This window comes from Mustela erminea, chromosome 7 (assembly GCF_009829155.1).
Source record: "Mustela erminea isolate mMusErm1 chromosome 7, mMusErm1.Pri, whole genome shotgun sequence".
Taxonomy (NCBI): Eukaryota; Metazoa; Chordata; class Mammalia; order Carnivora; family Mustelidae; genus Mustela; species Mustela erminea.
In genome coordinates this window covers 107,436,871-107,457,044 of record NC_045620.1, presented here as the reverse complement: position 1 = coordinate 107,457,044, position 20,174 = coordinate 107,436,871, and the positions used below count along the sequence as shown (strand labels likewise).

Below are 20,174 nucleotides of genomic sequence, written 5' to 3'. Positions count from 1 at the left end.
ATTTGAGAAGTTACTGATCAAGTTTTTGGAGCTAACTTTGGGGACTGTAAGCACCTTTTATAAAATTATCTGTTGTAAAAAATAGGTAACTATCTGACAGATTTTATAATAAAATTAGTATACAGTTTATAAACTCATCCTTAGGGTAATCAAGTAGATTACATTTTTTTTAATATGGAAAATAAGTGTCATCTGTCCTCCTTTCTAGAGGAGAACCTGAATGTCTTCAAATTATTGCACGTTACTGGGTTTTTTCCCAAACTTAAATAATCTTAAATCCTTTTTCTCTTGTGGCATCTTGTAGCATTCTTTAGAATTAGTACATAGTTAATTAGTCTGGTCATGTTGAGAGCCTGAATGACTCAGACCGCCACTGCTTAATTGAGGAAAAATCATCAGTCCTCAAATAGCACTCTTACTTCCTTTCACAGTGTTGCCTCATGGCTCTAATCTTAGATGCATTCATGCTTAACTACTAGATCAATGCAAGAACTATAGGTGTGTTTAGATGAGAGAGCAGTAATTATAATATTTTAAAGAATTGAGAAGTGTCTCATGATAGCTGTCTAAAAATGACTGTAGATGAAAAATACTTTAAAAGTCATTAAAAGTCATTTTGAAATACATGCTATGTAAAACATGGAAGTAATTTGGTGTAGCCAAAACAGTTGTTAAAATAATCTGAAAATACTAAACTCGTTTACAAAATTGGAGAAAGGGGAAAAAAACCTGACTAATCTTGTTATTTTGACAGCCGTTATTTTTCTAATGTTTATTATTCTTTATCAGATACACATTTTGAACATTCACTCTTCATAACAAATATTTATTGAGTGCTTATTTTGTCAGGCCCTGCTCTTAAGCACTTGGGGATATAGCAGTGACAGTCTGCACTCTGTGGAACTTATATTCTACATAATAAGAAAAAAATAATATTTAATGTGTCAGGAGGTAATATATATTGAGAAAGAATGAGAAGAGTAGAGAATTGCTATTTTACATAGAGTGGTTAGGGAAGACATTTCTGATAAAGTGACATTGAACCACCTACAGGACATGAGTGAAATATATGGATATCTGGAGAAAAGAACTTCATGAACAGAGAAAACTGAAAGTACACAAGCCGTAAGGTGAGAGCTTTCTTGCTGTGTTAAGGGACAGCAAAGAGGTCATTGATTATAGTGTATATACAATTTTCTATTTGTTAATCATTTCATTTATTAAATACAGATTCATTCTAAGTAACAGAAGCTTCATTAGGCACCTCACTTAGGAAGGGGAAGTAAAGTGTAATGGCAGAAAGAGTCCAAGAATAAGAAGTTGAGACATAGTTAGGGGTGAAATGACCTGCACCACACAAAGTTTAAAGAACCAGAATCCTCAATAACTGAAATTATGAGCATGAGTTAGGAATTTGCCAAAGGAAGTTATAGGGAGAAAAGGTATTGTTCATCTGGGAATAAAGTTTTCCCTATGATTCTGAGACCTTGGACCTCAGTTTCCTCACATACATAAGGCTTAGACTAGATGTCACGAAGAGTCTCTCAATAAATTTTTAAAACCCTTTCCTGCAGCAAATAGAAAATGGAAGACAGCTCTCCATACCTTAACTAACTTGCTTTTAATTTACGTCTTTTGTTCATGCCATGTGTTGTTTTCTGTCCTGTTGGCTTCAGGCATATTTCGTCCAAACCTGATCGCACCTCTGTAAACTGAGCATCATCATATCTGAAAGAACAGCTAGAGTTTGTCTATAAGAATATAAAGGGTAGCAGTGATCTACTGACACTGTCTCTGTTGTGTTACCTACTGGGAGGGAGTATATACCTGCTAAGAGGGTATGCAGTTTGAAACAAACTAAAAAAGCCAAAAGCCTTTAACTGAGCTATAGATAGAATTTATCCCTGTTGTTACTAAGATGGTATCCAAAACTTTGCAGTTCCCAAATTTAGGAAGAAGTATGCTAGCTTTAAGTCTGTTCTAGTGTGAACGGGCAGAAAAGGCAGGAAACTGGGTATTATACTTCCAAAAAATATACTCACTTCAGAAATTTAGATACTGAATCATTTTAAATGTGCAACATAAACATTACTTGTATCCCTACGAGTCTGGGCTTTGTCCATGAATTCTCTGTATTTTAAAATGAAACTGATAGGGTTTCTCTTTGGGAAATTTCCTTTTTTTTTTTTTTTTGCAAGTCCTATGAAGCCGAGATTTCTTATTTCTTGATGTTGTTGTTAGCAGCCTTCTAGATTAAAATATGTTTAAAGGCTGTCCCATTATTTTTTTTTTTTTAATGTAAACAATAGCAACTTTTAAGAATATGTGTTCCTGGGGCACCTGGGTGGCTCAGTGGGTTAAGCCTCTGCTTTCAGCTCAGATCATGATCTCAGGGTCCTGGGATCGAGCCTCACATGGGGCTATCTGCTGAGCAGAGAGCCTGCTTTCCCTTCTCTCTCGCCTGCCTCTCTGCCTACTTGTGATCTCTATCAAGTAAATAAAGAAAATCTTAAAAAAAAAAAAAAAAAGAATATGAGTTCCTGGCATCCTCTTTTTCTTATCTTCAGTTAAAAAAAAAGTCCAGCCTGTCCCCTTTGGACATGGAGAATATGACATTTCATAACAGAACATCCTTATCTTGTGCATATTTATTTTATTCTGGTTAAAGACTTCATCTGTACTGTATTTTCACAAGCCACAGGCATAAGCTTTTTTAAAAATCTAAACTGGAAAAATGCAATTAACCAGAAAAATCTCCATTCCTCAAGCTTGCCAGTTAAATGAGTTAGTATAGTAAAAAATCCACTCTGTCCAGAAATGGCAAGTAGACTCTGTATGTGTTTCTTACTCTGTCATTTGTTACTGTTTTCCTGAAGCACTTAGAAAAGAATTCTGAAACTTGTGATTAGGCTTAGCAGAAAAGAGGTGGTATCAGTGATATATACTAAGGCTGCAGAAAGAACCATAGCAAATCACTTGCCATGTTCCTAAACTATGCAATTGGTTTTCCAAGGAACAGTTTTACCAGAAATATTGTTGATTATTTACTTTAATAAAGCTTTTAATTTTTAAAAGACTGAAATATTTTAATATTTCTAAAAATATGTACAAATAATATAGCAAGCACATGTGTACTAAAGACCCAGATTTATTTAATCTTTACATTTTGCTTTAACTCAGGTTGTTTTTAAATAAAACATAGGGTACCTGGGTAGTGCAGTTGGTTAAGTGTCTGACTTGTAGTTTTGACTCTTAGTTTGGGCTCAAGTTGTGTTCTCAGGGTCCTGAGATTGAACCCTGCATCGGGCTCCACAGCTCCACACCACATCTGCTTGTGATTCTTTCTCCCTCTGCCCCTCCCCCTTGTGCTTGTTCTCTCTCTCAGATAAATCTTTAATTAATTAATTAATTAATTAAACATTAAAAGTAAAGGTGAAGCCTCTCTTTAATTAGAATTTCATATATAGGGTTTTATTGCTCCCTTGTGACCTGCTGGTTCTCTTTCTATTACAGTTAATTGAAAAAGAGGGGTGCCTCTTGGCTCAGTTGGTTAAGCATCCATCTTGATTTCAGCTTAGGTCATAACATCAAGCCCTGTGTCTGGCACTTCACTCAGCGTAGAGTCTGCTTGTCCCTTTTCCTCTGCTCCTCCCCTCACGTGCGCTCTCTTTCTCTCTGAAATAAATAAAATCTTTTAAAAAAGAAAAAGAGCTAGAGGTAGGGCATCTGGGTGGCTCAGTTGATTGAACTTTGGACTCTTGGTTTCGGCTTACCCCTTGATCTCATGGGTCTAGCCCCCCTCCCACCCCCACCCCCCCCCCACCCCACCCCCGCTTTAGGTCCCCACCTTGGCCTCCATGCTCAGTGAGGCATCTGCTTGAAGAGTTGCTCCCTTTGCCCCTCCCACCACTTGTGCTCGTGCTCTCCCTCTCTAAAATAAATAACTCTTAGGGCGCCTGGGTGGCCCAGTGGGTTGGGGCCTCTGCTTTCGGCTCGGGTCATGATCCCAGGGTCCTGGGATTGAGCCCCGAATCATGCTCTCTGCTCAGCAGGAAGCCTGCTTCCTCCTCTCTCTCTCTCTCTCTCTTTGTGATCTATCAAATAAATAAATAAATCTTAAAATAAATAACTCTTTTTTTAAAAAAAGAGCTGGAGTTTGCTCTAGCTGAAGTTTCTCTTTTGAATTTATTTTTAAAAAATTAAATCCAACTTGATATATTCAGGTAAAATTTTAAAAAAACTCTAACTTAGTGCTTAAAATAACTTTTCCTGGGGATATAAGTGAGTTGAGTGATTTGAGGCAGTTTTTAAAATACAACCATAACAGCCATATTTTACTTAATTCAGAAAGGTTTTCAGCAATATCGCAACAAGTCTTTTAGAAGTTATACGTGTCTCATTGTTGGACTAGACTTTGTTCCCATCTTTTCCCAAAGGAAACCTTTTTTAGGATGAGTAAAAATAATCCAGAATGCTTAAGCAAATGCCCATATCTGATTATCTTGAAGTGATTTGATGGCAGAGTTGTAAACAAAATAACAAAGAGAAATTTGATTAAAGGAGATTTAGATTCAGGAAAGTAACTTCAGGTGGGCTTATTACTGTCATTTAAGAGTTGATTAGCAGTTACCTAAGACTTGGTTATAACTCTGTGTAAGCTCCTAAGGGACTAGGTTTACTTCTTTTATACCTTGGTGTTGTGTACCCTCCCCTCCAACCCCCAGCCCTGCCCCTATGTAATTAAGAATTCAGTAAAACTTACCAGCCAGTAGAAGTCTTCCTACAGAACCAAGAAAATTAAGGTAGCATTTTACTACTCGGTCATATTTTTCAGACCTGGGTTCTTGTCCTAGCAAGTAAAACTATGTACTATTTGGCAAGCACCCCAACTAAGAATTTTTTAATCTGCAAGATAGGGTTAGATTATATCCTTCTAAATTTACACCCCCTTTTTTATTTGGGGATCGACATTTTATCTATTTTTATAGCTAGACCTTTGGAAAGGGGTGAAATTTAGACTTTATTGAACAAATCAAGTTACTTATTTGAAGTCCAAAGATTCTTACAGATTACACTGTTTCATTGGATTTTGAAATATTAAATTATTATTACGATATAACTTGATCATTAGGACTTGAAATCTTTTGAGATTTTATTTTTATGAAAAGATTTTAGCCTACCTAAAATGCTCTTTGTCACTTTGTACTACAAAATTAAAGTCAGTATTCTAACCTTCTGTTTAATCTCCTGTTCTTGGGTTCCATGGTTTTGGGGAATGGAACTGGTAAAAGCTCAAACTAAATTAAAATTCTCCAATTTCCTGTTTGATGGAACTAGATAGCATCACACTCCACTACATTATTGTTACATATAAAATTTAAATTCCAATTTTCAGCGAGTTACGAGGGCTCTTTAGTTGTGAAGATTGTAAAATATAAATAAAAGTGGATATCTAAAGTGGAAACTTTTGGGGAGAAAGATGTGTTAAACTTTAAGGATTCTAGACGTTCAGAAGGTTTTCTATAGGCAGTACCCATTATACAAATTAGTATAGTCATAATCCAAAACCCTAAAGCTCTGCTGTTGCCTTTAAAAGCCTTTAGGTTGTTTGTTTGTTTACTCTCCAAAAGGGAGAAAGCTGTGGGGAAAAAAGCACTAGAGGAACTGATCTTACTTAAAGCAGAGTATGCCGGGTACTAACTTCTTTCTCCACTTTACCTTTCTTTGGGGTACGTTTCTTTGGGATACCTGTCTAAGTTGGTAGAGCATGTAGCTCTTGATCTTGGGGTCTGAGTTCAAGGCCCATGTTGGGGATAGAGTTTACTTAAATAAGTAACTTTAGTAACTAGTTATTTATATCTATTGGAATAATTTCAGCAATAGTGCTTTTCTCAGAACACCTTAGACAACTGTCCCAAAAAATTTGGATTAAGGAGTATGAAGGTCATTTTGCAGTTTGGAGCACTTTGCAGGATAGGGCAGCCTAGGGGAGATGCTAAAGTGGAAGATTGAATTAACAAGAGTAGACCAAAGGAGAAGTACCAGCAGTGAGAAGGACAAAGGAAGGAAAGTATTAACATCAAGTGTTTCAAATTTCTGCCTAGGGGCTCAGCCTAGGGTAGCTCAGCCTGTTAAGCATCTGACTCTTGTGGTTCAGGTCCTGGTCATGAGCTCGGTGGGTGGTGGGATCAAGCCATGCTTCGGGCTCAGAGCTCCGCGTGGAGTCTGCTTGAGCTTTTCTCTCCCTCGCCCTCTGCTCTTCTTGTTTGCGCAAGCTCACCTCTCCCTCTCTCTCAAAAAAAAAATGGGGGGAACTGGGTGGCTCAGTGGGTTAAAGCCTCTGTTTTCGGCTCATGTCATGATCTCAGGGTCCTGGTATCGAGCCCCACATCGAGCTCTCTGCTTAGCAGGGAGCCTGCTCCCCTGCCGCCTCTGCCTGCCTCTCTGCCTAATTGCGATCTCTGTCTGTCAAACAAATAAATAAATCTTTAAAAAAAAAAAAAAAGTAAAAGAAAATTAAATATTTCTGCCTAGCATTCACTCTTCCCAAAGATAATAGAACAGAAATATCTTCTTTGCCTTTTGTACTTTCTGATTTTCTACACTTGGGGTACAAAGCACAAGCTTCTATTTGGATTATAAGTAAGCTGTATTGTCTAGTAATTGGACTTTTGAGGACCTTAGTAGTGTCTGAATAGTACTATCCAATAGAAATATGATATATAACACATATGTCATTTAAAATGTTCTAGTAGCCACATTTTAAAAAGTAAAAAGAAACAAGTAAGAGTAAGCTTAATATATTTAGCCCATTATATCCAGAATATCATTTCAGTGTGTGATCAGCACAAAAAAGTCGTTGACGTATTTTCCCTTTTTTTCATACTACGACTTAAAAATCTGTATTGTACAATTATAGCATATCTCAATTCAGACTAGCCACATTCTAAGTGTTCAGAACCAGTGGCTATTGTTTTGAATGCTGCAGATCTAAAACATAGTTTTAGAATAAAAATGTTTCACAAGTTCTAAATCATAAACAATTTTAGAACACAGTCTATAAACTCAGTTGACCTCTCTGAGCCTTGGTTTCCCCTTCTCTAAAAGTAGAGGGTTAGACTAGGTAAACTCTCAAATTTCTAAGAGTTCCAATATTATATGTGTTTAGAGAAACAAACTAATGGTATTTCGGTATTGATTGTAGTATTTTTATCAATAGCATCTCACAGAATTTCTTCTTTTATAGTTAAGCTGTTATTGATTAGATTTATTTAGGGGTACTGGGTGCCTCAGTTGATTAAGTGTCCAACTCTTAATTTTGGCCCAGGTCATGATCTTAGGGCTGTGACCATGCTGGGCATGGAGCCTGCTTGAGATTCTCCTTCTCTCTCCACCCCTCCTCCCCTCCTCCCTCTTTAAAAAAATTTTTTTTTATTGGCATAAACTTGAAAGTGGTAAAGCTGGAGTTCAAACCAAGGTCTGACTTGATCACAAATCTTGTATTCTGTCCACTATACTGTATAGCCTCCCACTCAGTCCAAGGAATTTTCACAGTGCCAAGTAAGAAATAAAACGTTGAGATTAATTACATTTCACTAAAAAGCAGCTTCATTGCTGAATAATGAAAAGCTCTATACGGTGTTTACTAATTATCATGATAGTTTAGTAATTTCTTTTCCTCTGCTTGTTGTTCTGGAGCACCAGAAAAATATAACTGATCTCATAGTCTTCCTTGGTCCCATGGACCATCCCTTCTTGACTTTCGAGGTACTGTAGTTTTACAGTGAGAAAGGCTAGAAGGTAGCGTTGGGGTAAAACATAAATGGACTGTAAAATCCTTTCTAAGGTCAAGAAGTCTGACAGTCTCAAGAGCAAGTTTGCAGTGAGAATATATACTCAACAGTGGTTGAGGAGAAAAGAGACTCTTCTTTGACTGTATTTTGTCTGATTCCCAAGGTAAAGACTGTATTCTTTATTAAAAACAAAACAAAACACAACAGTTCACAGACTGTGGTATGCAGGCCAAAGGTTATGTTTTCACATGGTATTTCCCCCTTTTTTTCCCCACAGGGATTAGATATTTAAGAATCGGGAGATATAACAATAAACTATAGATTTCCCATTTCTCTTTTTTAAAAATGGGAATATCTAGCAACACCAGACCCACATGTTTCATGGACTTAAAGTAGCTACTGCCTCCCTGACGAGCATGGGGTGTGCCAGTGGTCCCAGTCCCAATCAGTCATCCTGTATTCTTTTACTGCTCTCATTTGCATTTTCTGTGTGGGCCAGTAGGTAAGTCAATTTGTGACCCCTGTTTTAAAGTGTACATGATAGGAGCATCTGGATGGCTCAGTCAGTGAAGCACTTGCCTTAGGCTCTGGTCATGTAGGGTCCAGGTCTGCTGAACGGGAAGCCTGCTTCTCCCTCTCCCTTCCCCTTTCTCCTACCCCTCACCATGTGCTCTCTTTCTCTCTCTGCTCTCTCTCTCACTCCCAAGTAAATTCTTTTTTAAAAAAGTGCACATGATAGAAAGAGAATTCTATCTTGCCTATACATACTCTTCTGTGGACAGTCAGTTTAAAGATTATGAAGAGATATTATAGTGTGTTAAATCACATATTGTAAGCAGTTCCTAGACAAGGTCCAGAATGGTACAAATCATTCTCAAAGGGAAGGGAATAAATACTTGTTGAGGACCTCATATTACCCCTTACAGTGTGACGTCTTATTCAGTGAGTCATAATTGCAGGTGGTAAGTAGCTATTGTCATTTTGTGTATTAGGAAACCTAGGCTGGAGTCACACAGCTAATCATTAGTAAAGCTGGAATTTACATCTTGATCAGTCTTTTCCCAAAAGCTCATGTTCTTTCCACTATAATGGATTGCTTCCCTCAATCTCAGGAATTATTCATGGTTCCTAGCTTATGTATTTGGCCCTCAACATATGTACTGCCAGCTTCCAGGGAGAGAAAACATTTTCATCCTGACATGCTTTGCCATTTTTATATTAGAAAAGTTGACAAGCACTAGATAGTTTCTTTAGAAAGCACTAGATAGTTGCTTTTACTTAGTTGCTTGTGCTGCTAAGGGTAAAGAATAATTGACAGAGGAAGCAATATGGTATTCTGAGCTGTCTCTGTTAGGAAAGGAGAACTTTTGTTTTCTTTGATAATGCTGTTCCTAAATCCGTTCCTTTGGCTGGACATCTAATCTCAACTAAGTGGTAGAAACATCTGCTAATAGTTTTATTTTTTTATCCAGAAAACATTTATGACACACGCCTTTGATCAAAGATCCTGCGGGAAATTCCAATGGACAGGATATCTGCCTCTAAGAATTTATATATACATTTTTAAAGATTTTATTTTCAAGTAATCTCTACACCAGTGTGGGGCTCAAATTTACAACCCCAAGATCGAGAGTCACATGTTCTACTATTAAGCCAACCAGGGACCCCAAGAATTTATATTCTTTAAAAAAAAAAAAAAAACTCCGAGGGAAATTTTATAACAAACTGATGATGATAAGAAAGTAAACTATACAAAAAAAGGACAAGAAGATGCCGATAAAGATGATTGCAGAAAAGAAATAGTTGCAGCTGGTAATCATTTAGTTCTCATCAAGTCCAGCAATGGTAAAAATCATCAGGAAGCAGAGCCCACTCTTAGGTTCAGAAGTAATAAAGACCTGTATCATGTGGTGTGAAAACTGTGGCGTGGGAAGTCTTAGCCTGTTCCTAGATCTAACCATGAGGCCAAACACAAGTGAGTAATAATAATAAAAATAACTTGAACTTCTCACCCATAATAAGCACAAATATTTGCATACATTCATCAAGTAATTTATCTTTCCTTCTTCCATGGTTCTCATTATAAAAACTATTGAATTATTATATATTCTTATTCTTGGTAGCTTAGGTCATTATTAGAGGCCCTAGAGTTGTATCAGCCTATGGTTGATCTCCACATTTTCAGTCTCTTTCTGCTGTTTTTTCATATCCTGCCAAACAAGTTCGTAATTGCTGGACACATGCTATCCTTTTGTACTCAGGTCCCTTACCTTCTCCTTCCTGTTTAGGTTTTCTTGTGGCCATTTTACCATCACTGTCACCATCTACTAAACTTAGCTATATGTTGGTCATTGGGACGCTGGGATGGAGAATGGGTGTTGTTTTTTGGTTTTTGTTTTCAAGAGATAGTCTCATCTGTTCAGGGAAGTTTTGTTTTATAAAAGGTACACAATAAATATTGATTTTAGACTTTAGCATCTTTAGTTTTAGATTGTTGCAGATCTTATAAACAACTATTGCTTTACGTAAATAAGAGCTATTTTGGAACCTATACTGCTAATTTAAAAAAAAAAAATTCCTAGCACTGTCTTAAAAACTGTTAGTGTATTGTAATTTAATTAAATTGTTTAGACCCGGGGCACCTGAGTGGTTCAGTCACTTAAGCATCTCCTTTGGCTCAGGTCGTGATCCTAGAGTCCTGGGATCAAGCCCTGCATTGGGCTCTTTGCTTGGCGGGAAGTCTGCTTCTCTGTCTCCCCCTACCCCGGCTGGTGTTTCCTTTCTCACTGTGTCTCTGTCGAATAAATAAATAGAATATTTTAAAAAATAGTTTAGACCCAACCCTGATTGTTGGCACAGTCGTGAAGTGAGGGAAGTTGGTCTTCTTTTCCTTCTAGCTGTACTCACTATATGTGGCAGAGCTCTTGTTCTCTCTCCACATCCTGACTTATGATGCTGTATGACTCCTCTCCTCATGGTGTAGTCTCAGGCTGTGTTTTTTGTATGTCCCATTAAACATCAGTAGGTTGGTGCGTGTGGGTGGCTCAATCGGTTAAACATCTGCCTTCAGCTCAGTTCACGATCCCAACGTTCCAGGATCAAGTCCTGCATTGGGCTCTCTGCTCAGCAGGGAACATGCTTCTCTCTCTGCCCCTACCTGCACTTGTGCTTGCTTGTATGCTTGTTCACTCTCTCTCTCTTTCAAAAAATAAAATCTTTTTAAAAAAAAATCAGTAGATTGATGAAGTATTGTGGTAGACATGATTGTTGTCTGCCCTGATAATCTGTTTCTTATTTTCAACTGTTAGGAAAACTTTCATTAAAATTTTTTTTCCCATTTTCTACCTCAGCTTTCCTGGCCTTCTTGTTTAGTTTAGTTTAGTTTAGTTTAATTGTGAAATAGTTATTCTCATTTAAGGAAATGACCAGTAGTTTTTCCTGCAATGTTTAGACAAGGTCTTTATATAAAAATAATTATGTATAATAAGAATAGAACTATGAACTAGCTATTTTTTGTCTTGTTCTTACTATATCACCATAGTAATCCACTTTTCTATGATTATTCAGAAAATTGACTTAACTTTTGTCTTGTGTTTCAACAGAAGGAGAATATGTTAAAATGTTTATGCGAGGTCGGCCAATTACAATGTTCATTCCTTCTGATGTTGAAAACTATGATGACATCAGAACAGAACTGCCTCCTGAGAAGCTGAAACTGGAGTGGGTGTATCCTTCTCTACTGTGACAGCAACTTTGTTTGCTTTGTCTTTAGTTTAAGAAAAATTCATTTACCTAACCTCTATCACAATTATCTTTATACAAAAAAAATAATAAATGTAATATCACAACCACTTGAGAAAGTAAAGAGATGTTACTTCTCATCTTTCACATATTATATATATTTTGCTCTTAGCAATTTAAAACCACCCAAATTCATATCTTTGGATAGGACAAGCAGTACTGTATGAACATCGTGGCAGCTACTTGTAGTGTGGTAGAGAAGGCATTGGACTGGAATGGGAAGACTAGTGTTTGAGTCTCAGCTCTGCCACCCCCAATGAACCTTACTTCCCATATAAAAAGAGGTTAATAACTCCTACTTTACTGAGCTGTTGTAAGAATTAAATAAGGAAACATCAGTTAAGCATTTTATAACTTGCGAAATAATGTAAATTATTTTATTACAAGCTCAAATTAATATGATTGATGCTAATTCCAGAATTAACTTCTCAGCCAGACTTTGTAAAAAAATGACTATATAAAAGAGCTCCCTTAATTTCACTTAGAAATTTTTCTCTTAGAACCTTTGAGAAACTTCATGAAGCAGAATGGAGCTAGTAGTTTGAACTCTGTTTTCTGCCTCCATGCTCCTCTATACTCTTTCTCCTACCCTTTCATTTATTCCCTCATTTCTGTAGAAATTACCTTGGGAAAACTCACCAATCCTGTAATTCTGTACAACTTTTTAATAAACACTCTGCCTGCTGAACTGTGCCTGGCTGTCTTACTCATTATTTAGGTCAAGCACAAATGTCATTTTCTCAGTGCTTCTTTTGATGCCTCTCCTCACTTTCTCTCCATTTAAATTAGGTGTTCCTTCTATACTTTCTCCTGGGATACTGTTACTTTTCTTTCCACAATTTCTAATGATATTTTTGGTTTTTGTTTTAGTCATCTTTGAGAGAGCATAATCTTCAGGGACACAGGCCTCTGTTTTGTTCAGAACTGTATGTTCAGTCTGTGCCTGACACATGTTAGGAACTCAGTATGTATTTGTCTGGGGAATGAGGAAACTAGGATTTATGCACGTTAAAAACTCGGGATTGCACCTTGGATAGTGGCAGAATTTGAGTTTCCTAGCTCTGATGCATTCCTGTTTTCTTTATACTTTTCTCATGCCCCTTGGTATCCATGAAAAGCTTGTTAGTTTACACCTTAAAAATTGTGTTTATTAAAAACCTTGACTTTTGTGTTTAAGATACGGTTATCGAGGAAAGGACTGTCGTGCTAATGTTTACCTTCTTCCTACCGGAGAAATAGTGTATTTCATAGCATCAGTAGTAGTACTGTTTAATTATGAGGAGAGAACTCAGCGACACTACCTGGGTCACACAGACTGTGTGAAATGGTTGGTATCATTGAACACTTGTCTTTTTTTTCTTTGTCATTTTTGCATTTCTTCTTAATTTTGGTTTTTTCAGAAATGGTTTCTTATGGAGAGCTCAGATGTTAAGGATATTAAAGGCATTCTGTACGATATATTTGAAAAGTGGCATTTTAATATGGGGAAGTTGTAGTGGAACTTTTAAAGCACTTTTGTTTCTTATGATTTAAATTGATACTCTTCTGGAAAGTAATGAGCAATGCATACTAAGAACAAAAAATTTACATTCTCAATGAGCTTATCCCTTGGTTTCAAAATGTATAAAGAGTCTAGATATAGACAGGAAGACATCTTTTTAAAAATTTTGCTGGTCTCATGTTTATCATGAAAAATGGGGGCATATATGCTGCACTATTTTCAGTTTGTTCTTAAGAGTTTCTTGCTCCATATTTGACTTCTAAGAGTTCAGCATTAAGAACTCTTAATTTTAAAAGTTTGGAGGTATTATGTTTACTGTGTTCCTTTGTAGAAAAGTAGAAATGGTGGAAGAACTGTTCAGTCAATAATAATGCGTAAGGATACAGCGAACGGGGAAAATGCTGTCGTTGTAATAGGTTACATTTGTACCGTGCAGTACTGCATCTTCAGTAGGATAAAACCATCTGACCTCATGCACGTGTGCAAGATTAGAAAGGAACTTGAACAGATGAAGACAGTTTAAGTTATCCTGCCACAGATGTAAATTTACTGCTCCGTTAATTTGTCTGTTTTAGTTGACCAAAGGAAGAAAAAGTATGGTCAAAACTTAGGTGGTTGATTTGCTAAAGAAAATCAGATAAGTCACGGTGAGAATTTTAACTGAAAAATGTTTGACAGATGTTGTTACTAAGGCATATTTCAGCTTTTTCACATTTCCCATATTTAAAATTGTTGTTAATAATGCTGTTTTAGCCTTGCTGTACATCCTGACAAAATTAGGATCGCAACTGGACAGATAGCTGGAGTGGATAAAGATGGAAGGGTGAGTTCTGTTCTGCATGCTGTACCAGTGATGTTGCCATTAGAATGGAATTGACTATAATTTTAACCATGGCTTGCTTATTTCATTCTTTTAAATGCTGCTAAGGGATCTCTAGCATAAGAGGGAAAAAAATAGTAGAATGTAAGAACATCCCAAAAAACAAAAGAGAATCATACAACTTAAATATTTCTCTAAAAGGAAATACTCTCCCTAAGGGGACTATTTACTTATAAAATTGGGAGAACTCAGAAGCTTCTTACTTTTTTTTTTTTTTAACTTAGTGTAATTTATCAGTGTTTGCCAAAAGATAGTAAAATTTCACTACATTGATGGACTTGATTTTATGTGTGACTGGAACTGATAACACTTTAAAAATTTCAGTTCCTACTCAATATTATTAAGTTGGTTTACGTAATAAATCCCTTACTTGTAAGGATCAACAGAGAGTATTATCGATGACTGATTAACGTGTGTCTGACTGTACCCATGACATTCTCTGGCTTGAGTTTATTTAAAGAAAAGGAGTTAGAATGGTTATATTGGATGAGTCTGAGGCCCCTTCCGGTTTCAAATTCTATTTAAGAACTGTTTGTTTAGCAATTTATTGGACACTGGTTAGGAAAAAAATGTATTATTTTCCCGGAATTAAGATAATGTTAAAAGCAAAGTATCCAGAGCAAATTTGCCTGGGTTAGAATTCTAACTCTGCCTTTTAATAACTGTATAACTTTGGGGGCGCCTGGGTGGCTCAGTGGGTTAAAGCCTCTGCCTTTGGATCAGGTCATGATCCCAGGGTCCTGAGATCGAGCCCCACATCAGGCTCTCTGCTCAGCAGGGAGCCTGCTTCCCTTCCTCTCTCTTGCCTGCCTCTCTGCCTACTTGTGATCTCTGTCAAATAAATAAAATCTTTAAAAAAAAAAAAAAACCTGTATAATTTTGGGCAAGTTATTCAAATCTCTTTATCTCCATTTCCTAATCTGTTAAATGGTGATTATTATAGTACATATTTCATGGGACTGTGAGGATTAAATGAATTAATACATGTACTTAGAATAGTTTACAGCATAGTAAATACTAAATTATTTTCTGCTACTATTATTATCATTTGTTATTTTCTTATGTTCACAGTATGAGAAGAAAATACCTCCTCAAGATTCTTTGGGGTCATGTCTAATGTAGTAGCTGGTTTATATTAGATGTTTATCCATCCCTACTGCTTTTTAGAGATGGCAGACAGTTTTGTTTGGTAGCAGTATTTATTTGCACCCACTGAATACCAAATAGTCTTGCTGTCTTGTGTTTTTCCCCTTGTCTTTGCAGCCTCTGCAACCCCATGTCAGAGTGTGGGATTCAGTTAGTTTATCCACACTGCAAATTATTGGACTTGGGACCTTTGAGCGGGGAGTAGGATGCCTGGATTTTTCAAAAGCAGTAAGTAACAATTTTTAAAGAAGTAAGCAAGCAGTGCAAAAAGCAGAAAAGAAAATAAGCTCAGTATGTGTGTGTGTTCACAGAAAGTGCTAACTCTGAATTGTTAGCTATTGCTTAGCAGTGGCCAGCATTTTAACCTAGGTACTAAAGTATTTGGTTTAAATGGGATACAGGTTGTTATACTTAATTATACTTTTGTTCTGTCTGAAATAGGATTCCTATAGTAACAGGAAATGGTTAGAGGAATATATATATAGCATGGTATAATTGAAATAAGCAGTAGGATGTGCTTTTGCTTCAGCTTGAATCATGGAAATATATTTTATTTAGAAAATTCAGACATGAAAGTTGGCCAATTCCACACAAATACTGGCTTTTCTTGAGGTCATGTTGGAGCAAATGAAATAATCAGAGCTTTGTGGGGCCATGATCCTGAAGTCCGAGGATCAAGTCCCACATTGGGCTCCCTGCTCGGTCGGGAATCTGTTTCTCGCTCTAACTTTCCCCCTTCTCATGCTCTCTCTCATTCTCTTTCAAATAAATAAATAAAATCTTTTTAAAAAATCAGACCTTTGTACTCAATAAAATCATGAATTATCTTGGCTTTGAATTGTTGACAACTTGAGTTTAAAATTCAGTATCTAGCAGTCCTACCTAAACCTTGAGGCTTTATCCTGAGGGGAAAATGATAGAGGGATATTATCCATTGAAACATTCTATTTATTCTTGAATTATATACAATTGTTATAGAGTATACAGGAGACCTACACTTTAGGATCCATGATTTTAAGTTTCAAATACACTTCTCCAGATTTTATTGGCCCGCACTCATACTTTAGGATATATGTATGTATTCATATTACCTCTTCAGTTCCTAGCTCTTAGCAGGTTTATTATGGATTATGGGAGTTTTGTGGGACATGGAGGCAGAAAGGACATTTTTAGAATGGAAAGATAAATTTGGGTGGACATAGGAACTTCACTAGCTTTGAAGGTACTGAAGGTCGAGAGGTCCTGTGAGACAAGAATTGTGAGACGGGTGATAAATGGACTGAAGGACTTATACTCCCCTTTTCACCCCTAAATTTCTGTAGCAGGAACTGTTGTCATCTTGTTGATATCATTATTATAGTGTTAAGACTATCTTGGATTGTCTCATACTCTTAACTTTTCCTGGTTTAGGTAATTGTTCTAATACAGGCTAAAAGAAAGATAAAAAGAAGAGAGCAAGTCTGTCCTTCATCATTACCTCTTACGTTTCTCCACGGTATTTCTTTCTCCCATATATGTCATTAGGCATATATTGCAAATGCTACTGGAAAACAAATACTTTTTAATATCTACATTTTTTTTTTCTTAAACTGGGAGACTTAAATTATGTGAATGAAAATGGTTTCAGAAAGATAGAAAAGAGAGGCGCCTGAATGGCTCAGTCAGTTAAGTGTTTGACTCTTGATTCAGCTCAGGTCATAATCTCAGGCATTGGGCTCTACATCTGAGTGGTGAATCTGCTTGAGATTGTCTCATCAATCTCACTTGGCCCCTCCCTACCCATGTTCTTTCTCTCAAATAAATAAATAAATAAATCTTTAAAAAAAGAACTTTTTAAAGGATAATAAAATTATTTATCCCATTTATTCATGTTAATGTAAGTCAGCTATATCATGGAAAACTAAATTGCTATCTCTGAATAACAGAAGTAACTAGATAGCAAGTAGAAACTAACCTGGGGAAAAAATTAAAAGTAGAAAATATTTTTTAAGGAGTCTTCATTATATTTCTAAAAAGAATACAGTCAGGAAAGAGTATAATCATTTTCTTTGAAGGAGCTGTGTGTTTAAAGGATTTGGGATTATCTTAATGTTGGCAGTTTTAATAAAACGGTATTTCTTCTTAGAAAGTCAAACTTAACTGAAAATTTTAAATGCCTTTATTTGGCTTTTCTTTAGGATTCAGGTGTTCATTTATGTGTTATCGATGACTCCAATGAGCATATGCTTACTGTATGGGATTGGCAGAAAAAATCAAAAGGAGCAGAAATAAAGGTAAATCAAAAGAAGTTTTAATTATTATTTTTTAGAATACATTATTTGTTTTGCTGATCTTTGGAAGTATATTGCATATCCTTAAGTTGTAAAAGCATACCAACTGACCATATCCATTTGATTTATTGATTGCCATCATTCTAATGATACTAAGAATACCATTCTTAATCTATTTTTTTAAACAACACTTATTTATGGTCTGTAGTTTCTGTGATAGTATCTATAGATCCTGAGGTCAATTTTTAAACTCTTCTTAAGATAAAATAGTCAAGTACCTTCAACCAAATTCCAGTGATATTTCAGACACATTGTGCTACTGAAATGCCAAAGTAGATGGTTATCTCTTCTCAGAATTAACTCTGAATACTCAGCCTAGTTTCCTTAACAAAATTTGTTACTTCATTCAGTCTTTAAAGTTTTAAAACCCTAAGGAAAAAATTCATCCTAGGAATATGACTCACGTAACTAAAAAGCATATGTAACAGTAAGTTTTTTGGTCTTAATTACATGTATGGGGTTATTACATAAAATGCTACAGCATGTATAATTGTTGTAGAATAGGATTGATCCCTTTGTGTGGATCAGTCTATAACTTGTAAGAGAAGAATATAAGCTTAACATTGCAGCTATGTTCATATGGGTAGAAATGGCCTCCCTCTCACAGGCTTTCAGAGAGATTCAGAGTGACAGGATGACTATAAAAAGCCTATGACATATTTGCTGTACTCTTAAATAACATCACATTCCTCTTTAGTTGTGTGCGCGCTCTCTCTCTCTCTCTCTCTCTCTCTCTCAACAATTTTGTTTGGTATAAGCTTCAGGCTTTCAGCTTGTTGGTCAAAAAGAGATTCTTTTAAATAGTGTAAGTTAATTTTTTAAAAGAAACGGTAGGTTGATTATGCTTGAAAAGAATATGACATGTCAGGAAGCCTCAAACCTTGAAAAATACAAATGAGGATGTAGATTGTCTTTCAGCCATAAAAGTAATTTAACATTGAAACATGAGGATGTTATACGGAAGTGAAATGGGTGTGATCCTTTGTAGTAAAGGCTACCAGATGAAGTGTTGTGGTTTTCCTCCTGCTGTTCTGATCTTCCAGGACCTTAAATGTTGGTATTCTTCAGAGTTGTATCCCATGTCCTCCATTGGTATCATGTATGCCCTTACGTCCTTAATTACTGTCTGCTGTGTCCCATATCAATTAACTCTAACCCTGATCTCTGTCCCACACTTAAACTTATATTTTTTGTTGCCTGCTAGGCATCTTTATTTGAATGTCCTATCCTGTAAATCAAAATCAACATTTCCCATTCTGCACTAGTCATCTTCCTTAGCCCTCAACCTGTTTCACCTCCCACTACACTTTACCTACTTGTGAAAGCTAGAAACTTTTTCCCCCTTGCTTGTCACACCGAAGTTCCTTGTATCCCAGATGTCTGTATTAGAGCTCTTTCCAGTGCAGGTGACTGCAAAACAACTTAAAGATGAAGAGAATTTATTGATTCATGGTTAAGGAGAAAAAACACATCTAGAAAAGTTCAGAGGGGAATTTTGTCTCAGGAATGACTTGATTCAGGGACTGCATCACTGATTCTCTTCTCTCTCCTCCTTTTCTTTTGTGTTGACCTTACTCTCTCCCACTGTAGATGAGCTCTATTTTTTGCGTAAGTCACAGAAATTTGGAGAGTTGGTACATAGATAGTTCATTTATATACGTTTAAAATTCAACAAGGCAACTTTAAGACCTATTGACAGGAATTAAAGAAGACATAAATACGTGAAGGAATATATAATAATCATGGATAGAAGAAAATATAAGGATATTACTTCTGCTCAACATAGTCAGAATCCCAGCATGATTTTAACAAAAGTTGACAAGCTGAGTCTGTGTGGAAGCGATAAGAGTAGACAAAAATAACAAGTTTGATGTGTGAAGTAACTGGAACTCTAATACACTGTTGTATGTTGAACACAGAAATCAACACAGCCATTTTTGGAAAATGGCATTGCCTTTTAAAGTTGAACATATACACGTGTATAACCTCTGCCCGCCTATTCCACTCTTAGGTATAAACCCAACAGAAGTATATCCATGTGTTGACCAAAAGACAACTAATCAAAAATAATGGTAGCCCCACAAAACGAAGTTACCCAAATGCCAATCAGTAGGAGAATGGATAAATCAACAATGGGATCTTTACATACAAAGGAATACAGTACAGCAATGAGAATGAACAAATTACAATATATGCACCAATATGAACTGAATCTCACAAATGTAGATAAAATGGGGTCAGATACAAAGGAGTACATTCTGTATGATTCCATTTAAATAAAACAAAGTAATCTATGTTGCTATAAGAAGGATCATAGTTACTTGAGCAGACATAGGGGATAGTGTCTAGAAAAGGTATCTAAGTTTTTAGGTATCTGGTATGTTAGAAATTGTTCTTTTTCTTGTTCTAGATGCTGTACAGAGGTGTGTTCAGTTTGTGAAAATTTTCAAGCTATGTACTTAGGATTTGAGTATTTTTCTGTACATATAATTTGATAAAATTAATGTAATTGATAAAATTGATAAAAATTAATGTAAAATTGATAAAATTAATAAAAATTAAGTAAAATATTCTAGGGTCAAAGTAAATTTTAAAGATGATGTTAATAACAAAACAAAAATTAGTCATCTCTGGAAGAGATTAATTCATTGACATGAAGTTCTTAAAGTTAAAAAATGGACATTAAGGGGGCACCTGGGTAGCTCAGTCAGTAGTGGTTTTCG

At 36.0% G+C, this 20,174-nt stretch overlaps 1 protein-coding gene across 5 annotated transcripts in view; it reads left to right on the top strand.

Moving 5' to 3' along the window:
- The window catches only part of EML4 (EMAP like 4), a 157,488-nt gene that overhangs the window by 93,065 nt on the left and 44,249 nt on the right, over nucleotides 1-20,174 (top strand). For all 5 annotated transcript variants that reach the window (XM_032352855.1, XM_032352854.1, XM_032352853.1 and 2 more), the window contains 5 exons: nucleotides 11,396-11,519; nucleotides 12,772-12,921; nucleotides 13,849-13,918; nucleotides 15,239-15,349; nucleotides 17,299-17,394. In XM_032352855.1, the coding sequence (XP_032208746.1) occupies nucleotides 11,396-11,519; nucleotides 12,772-12,921; nucleotides 13,849-13,918; nucleotides 15,239-15,349; nucleotides 17,299-17,394 (551 nt within the window). The remainder of the gene's footprint in view (nucleotides 1-11,395; nucleotides 11,520-12,771; nucleotides 12,922-13,848; nucleotides 13,919-15,238; nucleotides 15,350-17,298; nucleotides 17,395-20,174) is intronic.